This window comes from Notamacropus eugenii, chromosome 1 (genome assembly GCF_028372415.1).
Source record: "Notamacropus eugenii isolate mMacEug1 chromosome 1, mMacEug1.pri_v2, whole genome shotgun sequence".
NCBI lineage: Eukaryota > Metazoa > Chordata > Mammalia > Diprotodontia > Macropodidae > Notamacropus > Notamacropus eugenii.
In genome coordinates this window covers 594,861,615-594,887,186 of record NC_092872.1, presented here as the reverse complement: position 1 = coordinate 594,887,186, position 25,572 = coordinate 594,861,615, and the positions used below count along the sequence as shown (strand labels likewise).

Genomic DNA, 25,572 nt, shown 5'->3' with positions numbered 1-25,572 from the left:
TTTTTTTTTTGAGTCTCTCTCTCTTTTGGTATCCTCATGACTTTAGAAAAATTAGAAGAGAGTTACTATCAATGTATTAGGTATATCCTCTGCGTTGAATTTATGGGAGAGCATGAACAAGAATCACACAGAATGAGCAGGCATGAATGGTCTGAGATCTGTATTACTGGGCCCATTGCCTACATCGATGAAATCACAACTCTACTGGAGAATTAGAGAAACTTCAATTATTCTTTAGTTATGGGATTAGACATTTTTTTCCCCATGAAATTTTTGTGAACTGCTTTGCTAAATGTTTAGAATACTCATCTGACTATACTTAATGTTCTTTTCTAACAAGGTCAGCTTTTCCCCAAGATGCCCATCATTTCCATATCAAGAAACAGTCAAAATCCCGGTACTGATACCTAACTACCTCAATTGACCTTGAATAGTATTTTCCCTCTTTGGATCTCAGTTTCTTCATCTATAAAATGAAGAGTTTAGAGGAGATGATCTTTCAGGTCATCTCTAGTTCTAAATCCTATGAGCTTATGACCTTTCTTGGTCAGAATTAAGCCCAGAATAGGTATTCTCATTCCTTCCTCTGTCATCTGAGCAGTGAAATTCCAACTAAGTCATTAAGAAATTATCATATGTTTTAATTTTTAGCATAATTGGACATTTAACAGTCATTTGAAAATTTGAAATTTCCCCATCATTCCTGTATCTTGCCTCCGTGCTGGTTTTGATATACAGATCATAGAAGTAGAATTTGGAAAGCACTATACATGTGCTTTCCATGATCTGCTTAGATGGTCTGTTGTATGTTCTCGCAATATCACTTCTATTCCTTTCTCTCCTTTTATACTCATCTAAGGAAGGGCTCAACACTCTGCTTTATCCCTCAGGTTTATGGATTCTTATACATATATGTAGCTCCTTAACATACAAGTTTATTCCTGCCCCTTCTTACCTCATTAAATCTATTTCTTTTGATCAAGGGTTAGCCTTTCAACACAGTTATGTATCTAGTCCCACATAGTAATCAGATCAGATTGGATCATGACAGCTATGAGCGTCTATTTATTATCTCTTTGTTTTGAATTTGCAAGTTCCATTTATTTATTAATTATAAACTATGTATAGGTACAAAGTAATTATCCAAAGTTATGCAGATTTCCTCCAACATTCTTGTTATTTTTCTCCTGAAAATTCCTAGGTACCTACTTCTGTTATGGTATTTAATTCTATGTAACATTTATTTTCCATTGTATTTGGTTTCTTTTTCCTTTACCCTCAAATTTGAGTCATCTTAATTTTGGTTAGTTTCCTGCCAGATACAGAATCAAAGAGTTGGGAAAGACTTAAGAGACTATCTGTTCTAACCTGTATGTACAAATGAATCCCTCTTCAACATCCCTGATAAGCAATCATCCAGCCTTTGTCTGGAGACTTCCAATGAGGAGGAACCTACTACCTCCTGGGACAGTTCATTCCATTTGTACATAGCTCTGATAAGTAGAAAGTTATTCCACATATACACATATATACACACATACACATATGTACATATGTGTGTACATACACACATGTGTATATATGTATATGTAGGCTAAAGATCCTTTCCAGTCATTATAAGATACATTGAATCTCATCAGAAGCCCCTAATTCTGCTCATACCAAAAGTCATATCAGTTTGTACCATCTCAGTGTTAGTTATTCAAGCTATGATCACCCTTTGTATTCCAGTATTACAACCTTCAACTGGAAAAAAAGATGAAAACAGTATTCCTATCTACAAATCCTTTAGTTTCTTAGCTATGACTTTAAAATAATCACTAGACATATATTTCAGATGTGGGATGGTTAGTTGTACTGCCTGGGCTTGCAGGTTCCCTCATGAAAAATTCCCTGACCAACATATCTCTCTGTGATATCAGTAAGTATCAGCTGGTACTCTGAGAATGATTTTGTGTTCGGGTGCCATGGAAACTACCCACACAGTTTTTCTCTGAAAATGACAGCTGTGTGTGCCTTATGATTCAAACACCACCTAAGCTAGAAAATGCGTAACCATGAATTGGTACTCCTTTGTCAGTTAAATGTCACCTGTTGAACACCTACTGTATTGCTCTTGCCAGGGGTTTTGTTTCCTCTTTTCTCACAGAGAATCTGGAATACTTAGCCTTAGTATTGGGAATTCTATGCTAGAACTTTAACATTAGACTTTAGGATATGTCACTTCAGGAATGAAAGGAAATGAACACACTCTTCTTTTACATTCCAAGAAATATTAAATTCCCAGAAAGAAGATGAGGTTGGGTCCTAGAGCTCTAGCTATGATAAAACCTTTGGATTTTTATCTTGGCCTCTTTATAGTGATTCAGTAATGCCAAGAATATGGAAGCAATTCATGAATGCTCAAGTTGGAGTGAAGATGAATTCAAAGCCACCTTTGACTCAACATCTCTGAATCTCTTCCATATTTGTAAAATAGAGATGATGGGGTGGGGCGGAAGAAAATACAGAGCATTCCAAACATTGGGCTTGGGAAAACTCTTACTGAGCTTAGGAATGGCTAATTCACTCTCTTAGTCTTCTTAATGAGAAAGTCTAATTAATATAGAAAGCTAGTTTAGAGATTCCGGGTTTTTTGTCCTGTTATAATGGTTTCTTCTTTCTGTCTTCTCTATAATTCACCTGGAGGGGCAGGAAATTGAGGCAGCTCCATGATGGAACAGGGCACAACTGCCTGCACTCAGAGTTTCCTTTAGAATTACCCAAACCGCAGGGGTGCTCATAAACACATTGCATTTTGAAAATATTCATTGTACTGAAAGGAGCAATTGACAACTGATTTTGGAGGTTTGTCTTTCCATAAGATTCAGAGTAGAAAAGGCTTGAAGGTGTCCTCTACACTCTACTCTAATTTATAGGTCATGATACCGAAACCCAGAAAGAATGGAATCTTTGCCCAGATATATGAGCTAAATAGTGACCAGAGCCAGGATTAGAACTCATATCTCCTGATTTCTGTCTCAGTAGTCTTTCTGCTATACCATAGCTACTTCCCTTGTCTCCCTCATTTTGTTTTCTATTCCTTCAGTCTCAACTCCACATAACAACATACTCCATTGTCTATACTCATGGCACCTTTCCGTGAGAATCTGACATGTTGGTGAAATGATATTTCTGGTAAGTCCACTTTGATAGATCAAATATTTGAGAAAATTTAATGAGACTGTATCATTCATTGAATTTCTATTTCCATTAAAGCATATCTGACCTAATTTAGAACCTACCTCAAACATGGGGATTTAAACATTTGACCTGAGTCCAAATTTTTTATTTTTCCATTTATTTATCTTGGGTTACAAAGTGATTTCTACTTTCTTTTCTTGCTGGTAAGAAATGCTGAATTTCTTTTAAAATGCTATAAAAAACATCTTGAGCATCAAATAGCACTTTAATGAATTAAAGTCAACCACATTCAGGAATCCAGTTTCTTTTAAAATATACATGCATCTCCAAATAAAAGGGAAATTATTTTTTATAATTGTGAACCCAATTGTTTGAAAATGCACTCAGGAGCTTGAAGTAGCCAGGATTTTCTTTGCTTTATACAAGGTCACAGGTTAGTAATCCTTAATGGGTTACCAATTATAAGATGGATGACTTGAACATCTATGTTATTATCCAAAGAAAGTATAGCCTGAAGCTCTCTCTTTCTTCTTTCCTTTTATAAGAGCTTCACTTCTTGAACAGGAAAGAGGGCTGGCAACTGTATTAGTTCAATTCAACTCAACAAACATTTATAAAATGCCTACTAGGTATAAGGCACCATGGAGATTTTTTTAAAATGATGGAGACCCTGGCCTTAAGCAGATTACATTCTATTGCATCAGGACAGAGAAGGAAGTCAATGCTACATGTATAGAGTTAAAATTTGGGGTCTAAGATGTAAAAACCTTCCTTATACTTTCCTTGCCTTTTACTTAGCTGTTGATAATCAAAGAGGAAGAAATTAGGAGATAGAAAATAATTCTACTTACCAAGAAACTTTTTCATCATATATAAACTGTGGAGAAAAGAAAAGATGTCTTAGTTATATGAGGAAACATAATCAAATTTACAAATTGTTTACCATATAATTTCCATAAAGCAGTAATTAGAACTGCACTATTCCAGGAGCAATGGACCTGTGGGCACCCAGCTGTGCTAGTCAAATCTAGGTGGATGGTCCAGGGAGTAAAGTTGGGAAGGAGATGGAAATTCAGCTGTCTGTTGCTTTGGTATACCCTGGTAAGCCAGCCAGCCAGCCAGCCAGCCAGATATCATTTGTTAAAAGCCTACTATATGCCAGGCATTATGTTAAATTCTGAGAATACAGAAAAAGGCAAAAGAGAGTTCCTGTTTACCTGGAGCTTACAATCTAAGGGGGGGGGGGACACTATATGCAAATAATTACGTACAAATAAGCTGTATACAGGCCACATGGGAAATGATCAGTACAGGGAAGGCACTAGAGTTTAGAGGGATTGGGAAAGCCTTCCCATAGAAGGGATTTAAAGAAAACCAAGGGAATCAGTAGTAGCAGTGGAGGAGGGAGAGCATTCCAGGAATGAAAGACAGCCAGAGAAAATTCCTGAAGCTGAGAAATGGAGTCTCTTATTCAGTAGTGTCACTGGATAGAAGAATATGGAACAGGGTTTTGTATTTGTTCCTGGGGGTGGTAGGAAGCCACTGGAGTTTATTTTGAGTAGGGACATGCTATGGTCAGAACTGTGCTTTAGGAAAATCACTTTGATGGATGATTGGAGGATGGACTAGAACAGGGAGAGATTTGTGCAGACAGACCAACCAGGGTGGTGCCAGTATAAAAAGAAAGAAGTGGGCCATATTTTGATAGATTTTGCAAAGGCAAAATTGACAAGCCTTAGAAACAGATTGGATTTGGGGGGTAAGAGACAGCGAGGAATTCAGGACGGTGTTTAGGTTGAAAACCTGGGAGACTGGTGGTACCTCTGACAGTAATAGGGAAATCTGGAAGGGCTTAGGAAGGGAAGGATAATGTGCTTGCTTTTGGAGCGAGTTTATCATGTCTCCTTGTCATCTAGTTCAAGATATCTGAAAGACAGTTGGAGATACAAGTCTAGAGGTCAACAGATAGGTTAGAGATGGATAAGTAGATTTGAAAATTATTAGCATAGAGATGATGTTTAAATTCATGGGAGCTGATGAGATCACCAAGTGAAATAGGGTAGAGGGAGAAGGAGACACAGGACAGAGTTCCGTAGGACACCTATGGTACTAGGCATGAGCTGAATCCAGCAAAGAAGAGTGAGGAGTGCTCTGTGAGGTGGGATGATAAACAGGAGAGAGCCAGGTCCTGGAAGTTTAGAGAGCAGAGATGATTAATGAGAAGAAGATGATGTGTCAAAGTGTCAAAGGCTTCAGAGAGGTCCTGAAGGACGAGGATTGAGAAAAAGCCATCAGATATGGCATTAGTAACTTTGGAGAGAGCAGTTTTGGTTGAATGATGAGGCTGGAAGCCAGAATGTAGAAATCTAATTAGAGAGTGAGAGGAGAGGAAGTAGGATATTGTAGATAGCTTTCTCAAAGAGTTTAGTCAAAAAGGACAAAAACAATGTGGTCAGAGAGTTAGCAGAGATGGAACGATCAAATAAGGGTTTTTGAGGATGAGGGAGACATAGGCATATTTGTAACAGGGTAGCAGGAGAGATTGAAGGTAAATGAGAGAATGAGGATGATGGAGAGGACAATCTCCTGGAGGAGATGGGATGGAGTGGAATTGATCCAGGAAAGATTCACCTCCTTGATTTGCAGAAGTAGCATGACCTGATACTGGTCATGTGCAAAGGAACATTAGAAAAAGGAAGAGTATTGTTAAAAAAGCCTGGGCATTATCAGCTTAGCAAAGTCAGATATATGTGTATGCATGTATGCATGTAGGGGTATACATTCGTATACATATATGCATACACATACACAATACATATATGTGTGTACATATACACATACATACATACACATGTATATTCACTTATTCCCTCTGTCCTATCACAAATCTGAGTATATGGTTCACAGTCTCTATTTTCCATACTCACCTTCATCAATAACCAAAAAAGGATTTAAACCAAAAAACGAATACTTTGAGTCTAAGCTCCATAGTTCCAATTTTTTTTTTAGCCCAGCAGGGGGTGCCCTATGGTGGGCTTATTAGCAATGGTACCTGTAGAAGAAGCAAGGGGACAGGATAGCCTTTTGGGACCCTTCAGTGGTTTCAAAGAACATGTGATTTCACCAGATACAGACAACTGTCCATTTGTCCCCCATTGCTCAACAACTTAGGATGCCCATCTCAGCTAATTAAAGTTGTGATACTCAATCACGTAGGGATTCAGTCAGGGAAACTAAAATGAATGAATGAATGAATGAATGAATGAATGAATGAATGAATGAATGTGTGTGTGTATGTGTACGTGTGTGTGTGTGTGTGTTTGTGTGTGTGTGTGTGTGTGTAGTTTACAAGAGACCTAGAAAGGCCCAGCAGTTCTTCCATCCTTGAAAAAAAAAAGATGAGAAAAAACACCTTAGGAAAAAACCCCTCCCATATTCCCCTGTATTACTTTTCTTGTAAAGAGGAAAGAATGAAAATTGATGGCTCTAAGCATGTATTGGCTTTATAGTTTTTATTTCACCTCTGTGTTCACAAAGAGATTCAGTTGTATGATGATGGAGAGAAAGATTGAAACTGGGAAAGTTTCAAGTGGAATGGGAAGGCATATTTAAAAAGATTCTGGATGTTGTCAAGTCAGCAAGGCTTGCTAACATATCATTTAATCCCATAAGGAATCCTTAGTTGTTACTGTATAATCTCTAACTATTGAGTCTGGAAAACTCATAGGAGACTGGGAAAAAAAATGACTGTAATAATTCTAGTGGGAGGAGCGTGCTCTAATGGACAGAGAGTCAGCTTTGAGTCAGAAAGACCCAGGTTTGAATCTAGCCTCTGACACATACTGTCTGTATCACCCTGGGAAAGTCACTTAACCTTTTTAGTGCTTCAGGAAACTATCTAAGATTAACCATGAAATTGCAGATCAGTTTCTCATCTGCAGTGGTGAAGTGAGTTTCCTCACTGGGAGTTCCCTTCGAGCATGAAATCATTAAATCCAGACAAAATATACTTTGATGGCCAATACTTGAGACTATAAGAGAAGAGATCAGCAAACCATCATTTTGTGGCCATACCCATATATATATATATATATATGTATATACGTATAATACACACATACATATCTATAAATAGGATATATACACACACACATATATATATATATCCATCCATACATTCGCATATAAAACAGAGAGCCAAAACTGAAGTCTGGGTTCAAGTCCTACCTCAGACACATAGTGGCTTGTGATCCTGGGCAAGTCACTTAAGTTCTTGAGGACTTCATTTATTGTTGTCATTCAGTCATCTTCAGTTGTGTCCAATTCTTCGTGACTCTTTTGGGGTTTTCTTGGCAAAGAGACTGGAGCAGTTTGCCATTTCCTTCACTAGCTCATTTTACAGAGGATGAAACTGAGGCAGAGCTAAGTGACTTGTCCAGGGTCACATGGCTAGCGTCTGAAGCCAGATTTGAACTCAGATCTTCCTGACTCCAGGCCTGGCACTCTTATCCGCTGTGCCACCTAGCTGCCCAACTGCCTAAGACTTTAAGTTGCAGAAAAGATACCAACTTGCTTTGATAGAGGGAGTTTCCTTCCTTGGGAGTTCTTCAAACAAATCACAGGTCCATTCCTTAACCCTATCTCTAGACATATTCAAAGTCTTGGATAACAACTCATCATGCTTTTATATAAAGCAAACTCTGTTTGACCAACTTAATTTCTTTCTAGCAAAAGAACCTAAGTCATAGGTAATATGAAGGAGTTGGAATGGCTGAGGGCAAGTCAAAGACTATAGGAAAACTTTGGCTTCCATTTTAGATAACATTTTCACTAAGGAGAAGGAAGAAAATGGGTCTGTGCCATGAATCTCCCAAACGATGGGTGCCACTGGGCTGCTTTGGGTCCTCCAAGATAATATAATTCCTCAGGCCATTATTCAGATGAAAGCATCAGATTAGTAAACCTCTGAGAGAAGGAATAGCAAGAATAGCTAGCATCAATTATTTATTTAGTTTTAGCTATTATTAAATAAAGCTGTTAGGAGTGGCGTAAAGAGATGAAGTCTATAAGCTTCAAAAACATTTGAAATTAGAATTAGAGAGCACTGATCTACACCATAGTGAACTATTGTTAGGTGAGTACACAGGGGCATGGAAGTACCACCCAGTGGCTCAGGATCAGTGATGTTAGCTTCTCCTGGGGCAAGTCATGGTCCCAAAGCTAGGACCACAGATATAGAGCCAGGAGGGAACTGAGAGGCCACTGAGCACAACTTCCTCATTTTACATACGAGAAAACTGAGGACCACAGAGGCTAAATGACTTGTCTAAGGCCACACAAGGAGTAAGTCAGAGACAGGGTGTGAACCCAGGTCCTCTGAATCCAGAATCAGTGTTCTTTTCACTGAACCACACTGATATTTAATACATTACTATTTAATACAAAATGACCACATTGATGAAATCCAAAGATGTTTCAGTAAGTTCTCCGATGACACTAAGTTAATACTTTGTATTCTTGACCCGTGAAAACCTGGGTTCAAGTGTTAACTGACACATTGTAGCTCTGTTATCAAGGTCCAAACACTTAACGTCTCAGTGCTGCTAGGAAACTCTCAGATTGTAAATTCCAGGTGAGCTACTGCTCAGATCAGGGGAGAACAATTTTCTACCAAGAGTTTCTCTTCAATGAAATCACATTTCTGGACTAATAATACTCGTTACTATGAAAGCAGGATCCATGGGTGACCTCAGTAAACTACTGAATGTTTTATGAAAAAAACAGAATGAAGCTGAATGGGGGCAAAGAACAGATTCTAAGTTATAGACAAGACACCCCGCTACTGAATGGCAAGGGGAGCTGGGGAGGGAGAGGAAGCAGGTCTGAATAAACACTGTCAAAGATACAGATGATTTGGTAACATTCAGGGGATTGAAGAATTTTTTCATTTTCTGTCTGTGTGTCTGGCATGTGGATCTGGCCCTCAGTGACTGTAAGGTGAGTCAGGGGCTAAGAAAGCTGACAGGTTTCTATACCTAAAATGGGATGCCTGAATGGCACTGTCTCAGACAGGTTATAACACACGAGAGTGACGAAGTAATCCTTTGTTTTTGCTAGGAACCAGCCATAACCTTATTAGCGTGCTGGGTCTATATTTTAAAGGAGAGCCAAAGGAGAAACTTATAAGGTACAGAAAAGAGGAACCAAATTGATAGAATGGAAGAGGTCATATTGAAAGGATATTTATGGAAGTAGATCTGTCTAGTTTAGATCAAAGAAGACTAAAGGGGGCTTACTAACTACATTGAATTATATCAAAAAAAGCTATTTTTATGGAGGGAATGTGGAAGTGCTCCATAGCAGTCTGACTAAGAGGAAATTGGTTCAAAATGGCAGAAAGGATAGGCAAAAAAGGAACATCCTGACTATGAGGGTGATTCATCATTAGGACAGGATACAAATGCAATTGTGAAAACATTATCCCTGAAAAACATTTAAAACCACATTTTATACACACATACACACATACATATACATATACAATGTGTATCCATATATATGTATGTGTATATACACATATATATTTGTAATTAGATCTATTCAGATCATAAGACCTCGTGTGTAAAGAATGTTTCACAAAGCTTTCTCTCTCACACATACATATACATTATTTTATTTACTCTTCCTAGTAACCCTTTAGGTCAGCAGGGCAGGGGCTATCCTCCTCATTTTGTAGATGAGGTGATGGTGGTCTACAGAGATTAAGGGTCCTGCCCAAAGTCACGTAATCTGTAAGTAAAAAAGCCAGAACTCAAATGAGTTTCTTCTCATTTTCCTTCCATGACGTTATGCTATTTCCCTTGTGAATCTGTGTTGTTAAAAATAGATCGACAGGATGTTAGATAAGGAGCAGGTTCATCTTGCTTCATTATTTTTTCATTCATCAGTTATTACCTGTGGCTACAAGTGCATGCTAAAAGAGTAATACTAATATTGGAGAGGAAGGCAGGGAAATGTGTAGCCATCTTTTAAGATAGAAATAGCTTGTACAAAACACTAGCCATAATAACCACTAGATGGCGCCCATGTTCTATGTCTCCCTTTATTTCTCCTAACATCCATGGTAGTACAGTTCAAGTGGAAGTGTTCCAGGCTCTGTTTCTCAGCCCCATTAAGCTTCCTGTAGGGAGGGAGAGGCCTCTGCAATTTGACAGGCCCACCAGCTGGTTGCTCCAAATCCCTGGGGGCTAAAAACTTCCTGAAATAGCCTTCAGCTAACCCATCACTGTCACAGCTAGAAGTGACATTTCAGAAGCATGTCGTTGCATAGGACATCAACCTTGGGAGGCAGACCCTGTATCTCACACTGATGTGCTCAATCATCATGTTCTCTTGCAAGCCTGTTATCTTATTTTTTTGGCCCAGTCAAATAACCCAGTCTTTTTTTGAATAGATTTGCAAGTTTCCAAAACAAGCGTTGAGCAAGAGTCTCCACTCCTTGTACTTTCCTGGTGATGTTTGGGACTAGGCAAGGAGATCAGTACATTTCAGTAGCCACTAGGTTAGATATTCTGATACCATTCAGTGAACGGTGAGCCTGGCCATAGGTTTTCTCCTTAAGAATTAAGGATCAGGACACAGGCGCAAACTGTAAAAGACAGCTTAGTTCAAGCTCCTCATTTTAAAAAATAGGTTATGAAAAAAATCATTTCAGAGAGAAGAGCACTTCTCTAGGTCATAGCAAAGTCAGATTTGGAGTCGTGCAACTCCAGACGTAGTGCTTTTTATTGCCATACCGCCCTACCTTCTAGGCATTCAACCACCACATCATGCCAGGGTCAAGTCTGTTCATTTCATTAATGGTCCCCTTTCCTCTTCTCCTTGCAGAATAGGGGTCCTGAAAACCATATATCAAATTTTTAAAGTTCACTCAGTCATTGAAATATATTAGGAAGGCCAGAGATGAAGTAATCTTTCTTTCCTTTCAGAAGTTTTTTGGCAGAGGGTAAAAGGTAGCTCTTTGCCTTATCTATTCCTGAATTCTATGGTTCATCCAGGCTATCACTCTGCTAAACTAGACAATATCTAGGTCACTTATGACTGCATCCTCATTCTATATTGACTTGACAGAAGAAGCCTCTACTCCCATTCACATCTGTTAACTTTGCCTGATCTAGGCTAGATTGTAGGGTACGTATCATCTTGAACACACTGAACTGATCTTGGCATAAGGGAGGAGAAGCAATTTTTTGGAATAACAGAAGGAGCCCTGAAATTTGGGTCAGAGGACCTAAGTCCTCTGGATGTCCCAAGTCTGCTACCTTTGTGACTTTGGGTAAGTTGCCTCAGTTTTTTTTTTTTAAATCTATAAAATGATGATGAGTGGCTAAGTGGTGCAGTGGATACAGTGCTAGGTTTAAAGTCAGGAAGACCTGAATTCAAATCTGAATTCAGACACTTACTAGCCAACACAATGAATTGAATGTAGTACTTAATAAAAATTTATAAATTGATCCAAATGGGTTTGTTGTTCTCCATAGATCTGTTGACCTCAGTTTCCTCATCTGTAAAATAAACAGGTTGGACTAGATAATTTCTAAATCCCTTCTAGCTCAAAATTCCTACAATTTATAAGCTAAGGTTATGATCTCCACTTCCTTCTATGCTGTGTTGTTCAGTAGTTTTTGAGTCATGTCTGATGCTCCATAACCTCATTTGGGGTTTTCTTGGCAAAGATACTGTAATGATTTGCCATTTCCTTCTCCAGATCATTTTATAGAAGAGGAAACTGAGGCAAACAGGGTTAAGTGACTTGTCTGGACTGACACAGCTAGTAAGTGTCTGAGTCCAGATTTGAACTCATGAAGACGAGTGTTCCTGACACCAGACCTGGAACCCTATCTTGTGCAATAATGCATATCAGCAGAAGGGGTTACTGTCAAAGGCTAATTATTCTTTGGGGGGAAAATGAGATCAAGGAAGTGATGAGCTATTTAATTATATTTCTTTTTCTCCCCCTTCCATCTTTCATGGTTGTTTTTATTTTATTTTATTTTTCAGTTGAAAAATTTATTTTCTCTCACCTCCTCCTCAAAAAGAAAAAGGAAAGCAAAACCCCTATAACAATTATGCACAGTCAAATAACATAAATTTCCTCACTGTCCTTGTCCAAAAATGTAAATTCAGTTCAAATAAACACTTAACAAGACCTACTCTATGTCCAGAATCATGTTGAATGCTGGGGGTCCAAGGATGACAGTCACTGTCCTCTAATAAAAAAATCTGATTTATAAGAATAAGTAGAAAACTAAGTAGAGTATGATGCTTCAGCTTGTATCAGACACATCTAGTACACCTGATTTATACTTTGTGCAGCCTTTGGTGTGATGGTTACAAAGGGAAGATCCAGCCAAAATGCAGCAGGGGTATTGAAGGAGGGGGATAACAATGCTATCAAGTTAGTGTATACAGGGAAGAGAAGGAGGAAGACCTCATAGAAGAGAGGGCACCTGAGCCACGTGAAAGAAGAGGAGGATTCAGAAAGGTCCATGTGGAAAACAGAATTGTGGAATGTCTAAAGGTGAGAAAAGTGAAATAAACCTGGAGAGGTAAGCAGGTACCAGACTGACATGCCTGGGCTGGTAATTCAGTTGGTAGGACATGACATTAATGAAGCCAATATGTTCCGATTTTGATCCTTATGCATCACTTTGACTTCACAAAGGTAGGAATTATTCCACAGACTGTACAATTGAATGCATCCAGGTCTCCTGCAAACGTGTACCATTAATCAGTGAATAACAGATTTGCAGAATTGGAAGGAAGCTCAGTTATCATCTAATTTCATCCATGCATGAAAAAAAAATCTACTCCCTACCCCTCACCAACTGTAACCTACTTGACAAGTGGTCATCCAACCTAAGCTTGAAAACATGAACACCTTCAGGGAGGGAGAAGTCACAATCTACTCAGGCCAGCAGAGCATGTTGAGAATCACTTTCTTAGGAAGCTTTTTTTTGGATATAAAAATCTACATATTTTTTCACCTTTCATCCATTGTTTCTAGTTTGGCCTTCTCATTTCCCTACTGATATTTCTCCTTAATGTATTAAATACCCCCAGTTTCTTTGATTCATCCTCCTATGGCATAAACTAAAAGTCCTTTGCCTCCTTAACCATTTTCTTCTGGACTGCAAATTTGTATGAGACAAGCATGTAAACTGATGTTCTGGTCATACCACTCCATAGCTGCAGAATGTGTAGCCATGCTGCCATATTTAGAGAAGGTGTCTATAGTCCTTCCTTGTCTTCAAAGAAATTACCCAAAGCCTCAGCTTCCATGGAAGTAGCTGCACAACAGCTAGAATGCTGAACCTATCATGGGGTTACCTTGACTGATGTGTTCCCATGTGCTCTTACTGGGAGTTTTCTACCAATTTTGTAGGCAGGAAGACTGCTGGGTTTATCCCACGGCTTGGAATTGGCAGCACTGACAAGCTAGTCAGGTTTTTATGTGGGGAGACATCCCATTGGCCAAGGGTTACCTACAAATAATGTCAAAAATACTTGCATGGTATCTAACAGAAGGAACTGTCCAAATCCCTTCATTTAGTCTTTCTTGTCAAGGGGCTGCCTCTCTGTGTGAATATGGTGTTATTCATTCACCATCAATAGGATACACTCTTCAAGTTGTTTTCTTCAGTAGTAGTGATGAATTTGCACTGACGAATCCACAGTCTTTCCCTTGGTCCTCCATATGACTAGATTACATGCCTAGCATAAAGGCATGATATAGGGATGAGGACTTTCAGTTATCTATTTGTACACCCAGAGGTTGGCATTATAATTCTTCCTTCCTTCCCTGATAGATGTCTTTCTGCCAAAAGAGAATATCCAATAACCTCGCAACTTGCTTCAATGGTAACTCCATCCTTCAAGAGGTGGCAGACTCACCCAGGAAAAATGCTATTCTGTATCTGATTCTCACCAACAGGGAATAACTGGTTACTGGAGGAGAAATGATAGGAACCTTTGAAAGAAGTGATCACTCCTTCCCAGAGTGTGTGAAAGAGGAGAGAACGCTAGGCATAGTCTGATCTGCACTCTAGATTTTAAGAGAGTAAATTTCAAGGTATTCAGAGGATGAACACATAGGATCCTATAAACTGAAAATCTATAGAGTAGGTCAGGCCTAGAGGCATAAAAAACATTGAGAACCAAAAATCAAATAATTCCATTTGGGAGAAAAAAGGGAATTTTCTGAAGGGAACAATATGCATATATAGAAAACTCACCAAGTAACTTAGATTTTAAAAGGATACATATAGAACAGAGGTTCTTAACTTCTTTAGTGTCTGTCAGGGACCCCTTTAGCAGTCTGGTTAACCTGTGGAGTCTTTTTCAGAATAATGTTTTTAAATGCATAAAATAGAATACATAGAATTTTAAAGGAAACCAAAGATTCATGAAAATCATGATATGATTTTTTTCTATCCAAGTTTTTCTATCCAAGTTCTATCTCCTCCTTCACCCAAATCCATAAATGGTCTGATAAACATGATAGAAGCAAGGGCAGATCACAAAGAATGAGTGGAAACATTTGGCATGATCTTGTAAGAAGGGTGTCAGCAGAAACAGAATGGGAGGGAAAGCCAAGGGCACCAACAATGTTTTAGTTATTGATGTTCTTATTGTTGTTTTCATAATATTAGTTATTCTTGGGGATAGAGAAAGATCAAAGAAGGGAAAAGATTGCTGCTTGAGTTGGATAACACAAAAATAACTGAAAACAGAGGGAAGGATGAAGTGCTTAATTCTTAATTTGCTCTTGTTTACCAAGGAGTCTGACTGGAAAGAATCTAACAATATTGAGTAATAAAGAGTTGATTCCCAAGATAAGTAAGATAGCCTGTATCTACCATATCTCTCTGCTTGGCAAGGGGGTCAAGTGCTTACTGGCTAAGGTAGTTTCTAGGTTCTTTTGGTCCCTTGTGGTGATTGATTTATACTGGTAAGAGACAGTGTGGTGTTGTAGACAACAGGACAGATTTAGAGTTAGGAAGACCTATCTTCAAGTTGTATTTCTAACATTCAGAAGTAGTTACGTGACCATGGGCAGGTCACTTAGCCTATCAATATTCCAGGCAGTTCAGTAAGACTGTAACTTACAGAGGAGTAGTTGATCTGTATATCATGAGAGCAAATTTACACACTGAGAGTTAATTTTCCACATTGATGACCTCATAGGCCCCCCCAAAACAAACCAAAAAACAAAGCAAAACAACCCCCCCAAAACCCCCAAAGCGGTGATTTCTGTTTTTTAAATTTACTTCCCATTTTGTGGCAAGAAGAACTTGTTTAAATAAGCCTAGTTGGAGTTGTTTTAACTCAACATTATAGCTTTACACGTTATTCTTCTAATTTGGTACTGATTCTGATCTTTGCTCTAATAACTCAATGGCTTCATTTATTAATCTTTATATAATTACACATTTCTTATATGACACGTATCTATGAGAAAATAGGAAGAGAAGATATGAGGGAACAGGTTAGCACATACAGAGAACAGGAGGCACATACATTGAACACCATATCTCCCTAACCTTCATTTAACATTGAATAATGTTATCCTGCACCATCTCATAGAATTCCTTATAGTTAACTTTTTGAGAGCAATATTTTCCGATTCAGTTTTAAGTTTCTTGAAGTCAGGGATCCTGACTTACCTGAGGAATATCCCACAACCTTTATCACAGTATGAAGCTTCTAACAAAAACTGATAAATATTTGTTGATCTAAGTGCCTGTGTAGATATGATCTACATATTTATAAACCAAGACTTTGATCCAATAGATGAAACAGTTTAAATGAATGATAGTTAATTCTTTTAAAATATTCTTACATATTTTAAGCTTTCTCCCTTAGTATTCCTCCAAATTCAAATACCAACTCTATGCTGATGAAGATGCACATTCAGGCCAGACCTCTCTTCTCTTCTGAGCTCCAGAACCTTATCTCCAACTGCCTATAGGTCATTTTTACCTGGATATTCCGCCAGCTTTATGAAATCAATATGTTCAAAATGAAACATGTTATCTTTTCTTCTAAATCTGCTCTCAATATGAAACTCATTATTTTTGCTAGTGGAACCACCTTTCATCTAGTCTCCCATTGGAAATCTCACTGCTACTGTTGCCTCTCCCCTCTCATCTCTCACATATATAGTCCACATGACTCAAAAGGTACCTTTGCCTGAGTTAATGGTGGAGGTGGACTAGAAAGTCCCCACTCTGAATGAAGCTGGTCTTCACTAGAGCTCTGTGTGATGGGCAAGGGGAGAGAGATGTGGGTGGAAGAGACACCCAGAAGGCTGGGAGAAGAGAAGTTATAATTTAGGGGAATGAGTCCTAAATTAAGAGACATGGGAAGCCGTACATCCTGATCTCATTGCTAGATGTTAATTGATGTTAGCTAAATGACTTTACCCTCTTCTACCTCAGAACTGTTGTGAAGACCAAAGGACGTTTATCTGATATAAACGTACAACTGTCGGTCATGGGGGATAAAGTCTTATGGACTCCACCTTCTCAGTACCTCTTGCAATTGTCTCTGCCTCTCTGTTGCCAAGTACACCACCCTCTCAGTGTTCCTCATTACTATCTAACTATTGCAAAAGCTCCCCAATAGGTCTTCTTGCCTGAGTTCTCTCCCCTTTTTAATACATCTTTTATGCCACTGATGTCAAACTCCAGTAGAAGCAGATTCCTGTGGTTTGCATACTGGCTTAGAAAACCACTGATGTATTGTATTTTTATTTCTTTTGTTAAATATTCACCAATTATATTTAATCTGGTTCAGGCAACACTCAGGAGTTTTGCAGACTGCTTGAGGCTTGAGGTCTCAAGTCTGACTGCTCTGTCAATTTAAAATCAATCTTCAACGTATATGGATCTCTTATGCCATTTCTCTGCTCACAAACTTTCAGTGGCTTCCTGTTGCCCACAAAGTTCATACTTCTTTGTCCGGGAGGTCCTCCATCTGCTGGAGCCACCTTATTACTGAAACCTTATCAGATATTTTAAGATCATACTCTATGCTCTTGACATATTGGACCTACTCTATAATCATGGAATATACTCCATATTCTTTTGCCTCTGGTCCTTGCTCATGTTGTTTCCTGTGTCCTAAATATCCCTCTTCCTCATCTTTATTGTTTTAAGTCTCATTCAGCTATTTAAAGCATGATTCGAATGCTCCAAAGTTTCCATGTCCTTCTCCAATCTCCTTTCTAGTCTTATTATATGTCTCATTATTATTGTCCTTCATGTATGGCCCAGATAAATGGAGTAGACTAGGAATAAGCAATCTATTTTACTCTTAGCCTTTGGGAAACCTTTACCGAACACCTGCTGTAGGCCAGGTTCTAAGGACACAAAGAAAAACAGTTCCTGCTGTCAAGAAGAGTATTCCATACGAGGATATATTTCATATATATGTATATTTCATATACAATGTGTATATGAAATAAAAATGAGATAATTTTTGAAGGGAGGCACTAGCAGTTAAGGGAATTAGGAAAGGCATCATGAACCAGGTAGTGTTTGATCTGAGCTTTGAAGGAAAATTGGGATTCTGAGAGGTGGAAGATGGCATATAAGAAGGGCATGGGAACTTTTGGAGCAGTGGAGCAACATGGTCAGATAACTTTAGAAATCCCTTGGCAGCAGTGTGGAGGATGGAATGGCAGTCACAGTCTTTCAGTCTAGCTGTCATTTCCCCCAAACATGACAGACAGGCATGACTTAAGAATTCCTAGATGGTATCCTATTCAGGAATACAACTTTAGATGGAGTGATACTTTCAGGATGGATGGAGAAAAAAATAGACTTTTTAGAAGACTTCATGGTATAAAGCTAGGAAGTTAAGTTGAGAAGGCTGAGCCTTTAAATAGAAGACTGTTTAAAAATAGAAGTGTCAATTCTTATGTATTTTGTTCCCTTACAGTGATATTTTATATAAATATGGAGCAAAGGGGTGTTATATTTCCAAATCTATGCTTTTACAGTGTGCTTTACAGTCACAAGTTCTGCCAAAATTTACAGCTATCAAAAATGATGGGAGACAAAACTGAACATCATTCTGACTCTTTAAGAGGCAGGAACTTTGAAAATATTCTCTTGTACCATTTATCAAAGGGAAATAATCTCAGCAGGACATTATCCAGAGCATCCTCACATAGGTGGCATGGAACTCTTTGTAAATTGTTTGATTTGCCAGTCATTTCTTTTGGTCTTTATCTAGCCAAATTAATGAGAATGAATTAACAAGAGGGGAAACATAGATGAATTAACTCTAGCTTTCCTTATTATATTTGAGGAGGTGATTCTAAAGTGGAAAGCATGGGAGTTGACCAGAGAGAGTTATGCATGGATACGACTTTTACTCTGAAGTTAAATTTAAATAAGAATTCTTGCCTTATGAATCAGTTTTGGGCTGTAGGATCCTTCTGGCAAAGCATACTAGGAAAAAAAGATTATGTAAGAGGCAAGAGTTGAGATAATGGTGGTCATCCTATAATAAATATAATAGGAGGAGTGATGCTGATGGAAAAATAACAAGAGTACCATGGGATAATTTTATGATCAAAGTTAGGTTAAATGTTTATCTAAAGGAACTCTATTTCTGAACTACCCAACAAAGAATTTTTAAAAAAAGTTCACCAAATTAGAACTCTGAAAATAGAATCAAAGTACCCCTATGTCTAGATTAGCTATGATGCCCCTTCCAGTTCTAAGTCTGTGTGCCTATGTAAGAGAGCCTAGGAATACTACTCTGACAAAGGTTAAACTGAGATGCATCAAAAAAAAAAAAGACCGAGGAATGATTTAGTGGGGTGGAAAGGAAGCAATGGCAAAAGGTTAGTTTTGATGGGGTCATTTAGGGGGATTGGCATTGAGTGCCTACAGTGTGACAGGCACCACACTAAGCACTAGGGATACAAAGAAAGGGAAGAGACAATCATTGCCCTCAAGGATCTTATAGTCTAAGGAAGGAAGAAAAATGCCCAAAGGGAAGCTGGAAATCAAGGATAGGGGAAGTAAAAGGGAAGAGGCATTACAGCTTTAGGCAACACAAATAAGTCCAGAGGAGTACAGCTGTGGAAAAAAAAGAGATGGCTGGTCTGGACTCTGGAGATCAACATGCAAGTTCCTGGGGACCTCCAATCAGAAGGAAAGAGAGGTCCCATGGGTAGATGGGACCGATGAGATATGAGTTCTCTGCCTCAACTGACAGTGTTGTCATTCCATTTTTTCACAACTTGCTCTAGTAAAGATATTCTCAACGTAAATAAAATACTCATTAGGCTGTGAGTTCCCTGAGAGCAAAGAATGACTTTTGCCTTTCTTTGTATCCTCAGTGTTTAGCACAGGGTCTATCACATAGTAGAAAATGCTGACTGAGTAGTCAAAAACCATTTTCAACAATGGGAAGGAGGGCGACCAGCTTATTTCTTCCTCTCCATTTCTGAGAACCCCTTCCATTCTTATTCCTGAACTGATCAGGAATAGCTCAGCCATGTCTCAGAACAATCCCTTCCCAAAGTGATAAAAAACAGAAAAGATATCTACAGAATCTTTGTATGTAGCCCAGGACTTTGCACATAGCAGGCACTTGACAAATATTTGCTAACCTGGCTCTGTGGAGTCAACTGCCTTGTGTAGATTTCCATTGCTCATGAGTGCCAGTCACAGATCCTATCTGTGGGCTCACATGGGTACAAATCCAGGATGGTAGTTAGCCGCTATTTATATTTGACAGCCAGGCCTATTCTCAGATGAGGTTATCTGGAGCTGGCCCACTGATTCCAACTGAGACTGCCTGATAAGCATATTTACTGTGGGCAATTTCCTGCATCTTAGCGTTCATAATGTCCCTTTATCTAGCAGTAAGACCAAAAGGGGAATAAAGGAGGATTTTTTTTTCCAGCTGTTAGACTGACTATGCAATGAAGTATTTGAGTTTATGTAAATTATGATTATGCAAATTATAGTCACATCTCAGTAAATTAGGCTGGTAGAGAAACACACTGGCAGTACAAAATGAAGAAAACAGTTGAGTCTAATGGTGCTGGTGGTAATGGATCAATCTGTAACACGGAGGGGGCAGAAACTGGTTCACCAAATGCAGAGGAAAGTCCTTTTTGCAGAGAGTGGGGTAAGACTGGTGGTGGGTAAGTATGGGGTTTCACATTCTGTAGTCTGTGGATACAGAGGATCAGGTTAGGTACAGATAAATGCCTGAGGGGCAAGGTCTAGGAGTAAAGTATTTGCCTGGGCTTTAGACTGCTATACCCTGAGGAATAGAGTGGCAGATTTTAGTAACCTGTCCAGAAAATATGCTGCAGAGTTTTACATAAAATCCCCCTTTAAAGTACCTTAGAAGGAGATCTATTTTTAGGAAAAAGTAGGTGGAAAGGAGCAGGCCAGGGAGGAATTCCTGTGGTTTTTACCTCAAAGAGTCCTTGGGCATCAGAAAAACCAGTAAAGTTTAGGAAATTGAGGGAGACAAAAATCCAGTAGATCCAAAAGCCTAGGGCAAAGGTGGGCCAATCATGACAGTGTGTACTTTGAGGATTGGCAGTGGAACCTTACTCTGTGAGCCTAGGCAGCAAGGGACTATAGGGTAGCCCAGTGCCAGTGGCTAGACCAGATTTAGAAGTGGGCTTCTGAGGAAAGCAAGGGTTTATTGTTCAACATGCTGACCTATTTTTAAATCAGTTTAAACAAATAACTTTTGAAGCATTTTGTTTTGACTTCCACAATCACTTCCTAATTACTCCTTTGTCTGGTACCTTCCCTTAAAAAATAAGCAAAAAATGCTAAACAAAATCATCTGCTACTGACAGAATATAGGATCACATAACATTCCATATTTATAGTTCATCATTTCTTAACAGAAAAGGAGGAATTGTGTTTGGAAGTTAAGCATCTAAAACCAACATTAGTCACTGGAGTTGATTTGAATTCTGTTATATTTTTATGTTTTCTTCATTCATATTATAGTCAACATGTATATTGTTTTTCTGTTGACTCAATATGTATGTATGTATGTATGTATTATTGTTATTTTACCCCACTTTCCCATGAATCTTTAAGTGTAATGGCATATATACACACATAGTCCACACATGCATTTTTCATATCTATCATATAACTAACAGCATCATATACATTTATTACCTCTACTTTCTATTAATAAACTACAAAATACCCCAGTCGGAGTAAAGCTTAAAAGAACAATCCAAGGACAAATTGATTTCCTAGTCTTTAAACGAACTGTTACTAAAACTGTTGCTCTTAATATCTTTCTCCTACCGTGAGGCTTCTGGGTTTGTCAGTTCCAACCTGTATTCAGAAGCTTTTTGGAATATCGATGCCTTTATAACTCTTTGCTATTGACAATGCACACTATGGGTCCCAAGTGCTCTAATTTCTCTTTGTCTAAGCTGCTTCTCTAGCCCGCTATAGTTAGAAACCTCACATCTTTCTTCTCCTTTTTCTCTGTTGTCCCCTTTAAAGGGGACTCACTTAACATAAGTGTACTCTAGCTATTTCTAAACTACTTGCTTAAAGCCTCTCCCTTAAGAGCGAATGAATTTTTCATTTTACCATTAGACTTCTTAAAGGGGACAGACCCAAGAGTTAACTAAAAATACTCAAAGCCATCACTTTGTTATTCCTTATAATAACAGACATTCTCCACCCCCTCCCCCCAAAAGAAAATGTCTAATCATGTTAAGAACTGATCCGTAAATACACGCTCTAAGAGGTCACAGGTTAGTGGCCATGGAACATTTGCTTTACGGCTGTCTGAGAGAAATCTAGATCGACCTTAGCGCTGTGCATACAGAATATTCACAGACTCTGTAACTGATAACTTGCATTTTGAGGACAGCTAAACTGCCCAAGCACTGTGTGTGTGTGTGTGTGTGTGTGTGTGTGTGTGTGTGTGTGTGTGTGTGTGTGTGTGTGTGTGTGTAATTTTTAATCATTACTTGCAATTACACTTCTTTTATCTTGAAGCGGCTTAGATAAAACAGACAAGAAAACAAATTATGTCACATGTATTGCAGAAGGTGTCCATGCTGAGAATAGAAAAAGAAACACATTCAGGCAAGTTTGCCATTGAAAGATAGCGAGAGAGAATAAGACTGCATGTTCTTAGGAAAAACTTGACCTGCTAGACTTCCTTCCTTCTATTTGTTTGCATTTATAAACTGCAGGCATCTTCTCCTTTTAGAATTCAACAGAAAAAGGAGTTGTATTTGGCTGCAAAATCCTCTACCCATATATATTTTTAAATGTAATTTTCCAAAATCAGGCTAAAATACCCTAAAGACAGAAAAACATAATCCATAGTAATCAGAGCAAATTTACAACACAGGATAAAACTTTTCTGAAATGGTGTTTAAGAACTCTAAGAGTAAAATAAATAGAAGAGCCTTTCAGGGCAATTTTCCCTTAAAAAAATAATGGAAAAACACCCTTCCTCCCATGCACATTAGAACAAGGTCATTTTCTGTATCACTCATATTGTAACAGATTAAGCCTCCAAGATAGAATTATTTGACATCCCAGGTTAAAACTTAACAAAACATGTGTTTCACCAGTGTCTTTAGATTCACTCATTTAAGAGCTCAAGATAATAGTTCAGCATATCGCAATGTTTTTTTTTTCCTCATAAGGTAATGAGTTCTCTGTTAATGGAAGTGTTTGAGAAGAGACTGGATGATTGCCTACCTCTCAGGAATATTATAGAAGGCACCTCTGCACTAGGGTAGAATATCGGACTGCCAACTACTCCTACTACAAGGCATTCCATTTTTCTGCTGTTTCTGGAAGTCATTCCCTCCTCACCCCCACATCTTGGAATCTCTAACTTCCTTCAATGTACAACTCAGATGCTCTCTCCTTTAAGAGACCTTTTTTTGATTTTCCCAGCTATTCCCTCTTCCTGTTAAAGCTCTTGGTATTACTGTACATACACTTTGTATCTACTGGTAAACATGTTGTATCTTCCCCTGCTGCTACTTTGTACTCCTGAGTAGAATAGAATCTCCTTTAGGGTAGTTACTGTTTTGCTTTGGTCTTGAATACTCGGTACCTAGAATGGTATCCTTCACATAGTAGGAGCTTAAAAAATGTTTGTTGGATGAAATTGAACAGAATTAAACTGGACCAGTTGGCTGCTACAGTTGCTTCTAACTCCAACATTTCTAGCCAGTGTTCCTATACCTTTCTTATAATATTGGTCTCTGGCAGATTGACTACATAATTTCTAAGCACTGAGATAATTCCAGAACTGGCTAAAAAGAACTGAATTTAGCTGTATTTTTGAATGTCATTCTTCTGGAAAAAAGACTTGTGGTCAAGTGGGGCAAACTCTAGCATTTATTGTGCTGTAAGGCAAAGTGCCTTACATATGACACCATATTTGAACCTCATAACAATCGTGAGAAGTAGGTGCTATTATCTGCATTTTAAAGATAAGAAAACTGAGGTGGTGGTATTATTCAGTTGTTTGTCGGGTCTGACTCTTCGAGACCCCGTTTGGGGTTTTTTATTTTATTTAATTTATTTTTTTTATTTTCAGTGTTCTGCAATTACTACCATATAACTTAGATTTCTTCCCTCTCTCCCCCTCTTTCCCCGAGATGGCATACAATTTTATATAGGCTTTACACACACATTCCTATTAAATACATTTTCACCATAGTCATGTTGCATAGAAAAATTAAAATGAATGGGAGAAATCATATAACAAACCAAAATGTAATACAAAAGAAGATGATCTGCTACATTCTGCGATTGAATTCCATAGTTCTTTCTCTGGATGTGGAAGGCATTTTGCCTTAAAAAACCATTAGGAACTTTTTAGGTCCTTGCATTGCAATGAAGTTCTAAGTCTACCAGAAAAAAATCCTCGTACACTGTGGTTGTTGCTGTGTACAAAATTCTCCTGGGTCTGCTCCTTTCACTCAGCATTAGATCATATAAGTCTTTCTGAACCATTTCTTGGCAAAGATTCTGGAGTGGTTTGCCATTTCCTTCTCCAGGGAAACTGAGGAAGACTGAGGTTAAGTGATTAACTCAGGGCCATACAACTAATATGCGTCTGAGGCATAATTTGAATTCAGGTCTCCCTCATTCCAAGTTCAGCACTCTGTCCAGTGGGCAACCTAGCTGCCCTCAAATCATTCTTAGTGATAGAATTCTAACACTTACCACAATGAGGGCAATGACAGACAGTGTATAGTAGGTTGAATCTCTCAGGAGACACCAAGAAGACAGAGCCACAACCTATAAGAGAGAGGGGAAAAAAGGTATATAAGGTTAATTGATGAGCCATAATCTTTGAATTTAAATATAATTAAAAACTTGTGTAACATTTCCACCAGATCGAATCAATCCATAACTCTTTTGCAGTTTCAATGGATGGGGGAGGGGCAATGAAAAGGGAGAGAATCTGGAAGTGAAAATAAAAATTAAATTAAATAAACCCTCTGCAATCTGAAAAAAAAATCTGCTACATATTAAATAAAGCACCACACTAGGTATTATGAGGAATACAAAAAAAAAAAGTATAAGATATGGATACTTCCCTTAAGAAACAGACAAATTTAACTGGAGACACATGAATGATAAACACAATCAGTAAACCACACAAGACTGGAGGGCTAAATGCTAAATTGAGTGGTACAGAATACGGTTAGTCTAGGTCTAGCACTTCAGAAAAGGGGGAGAGCTATGAGGGCCTGGCATAGTCAGAGAAGGTTTATGGGGAAGATGAGGAAAAACTGAGAAGATCTGTGGATTCACTGGTATGGACCCTTCCTTTATGGATGCGGATAGCAACCCCTCCTAACCTTAGTAGGCAGTCTTTATGAGTTCTTTTAAAAAATAAAGAAATAAATTGCTTTTTAGTGATGAACCTCTCAAAGCTTAGACATTAGATGATAGGTACACTGTTCATTTCTGGACATGTTCTCAAAAACGTTCTAGCTTGGTAGTACTGGGTTTGGAGTCAGAATACTTGGGTTTGAAGTCTGGCTCTGACACTGGGTGACATTGGCTAAGTCAATCTGGTCCTCAGTTTCCTTATCTCCAAAATGAAGGTATTGAAATGACCTTTAAGCTGTGATCCCGTGACATGTAGAGCTTATGCTCTGTAGATACAGAGATAACCATCTCTGTGCCATAATGAAACACAGGAAAAAAGACTCTAGTGGATGGGGAGCAGATATATAATCCATATATGTCAGCCCATAAATATTCATTGGGAAGGACTGGGGGAAGCTTTTAATTTGATTTCTATTTGGCAGAGCAGGCC

General features: G+C 38.4%; 1 protein-coding gene across 2 annotated transcripts in view; it reads right to left on the bottom strand.

The window, feature by feature from the left end:
- Positions 1–25,572, bottom strand: part of SLC24A3 (solute carrier family 24 member 3) — a 769,449-nt gene that overhangs the window by 100,209 nt on the left and 643,668 nt on the right. For both annotated transcript variants that reach the window (XM_072634553.1, XM_072634554.1), the window contains exons 7-8: positions 24,468–24,542; positions 4,035–4,060 (exon numbers count right to left, since the gene is read on the bottom strand). In XM_072634553.1, coding sequence (XP_072490654.1) covers positions 4,035–4,060; positions 24,468–24,542 — 101 coding nt within the window. The remainder of the gene's footprint in view (positions 1–4,034; positions 4,061–24,467; positions 24,543–25,572) is intronic.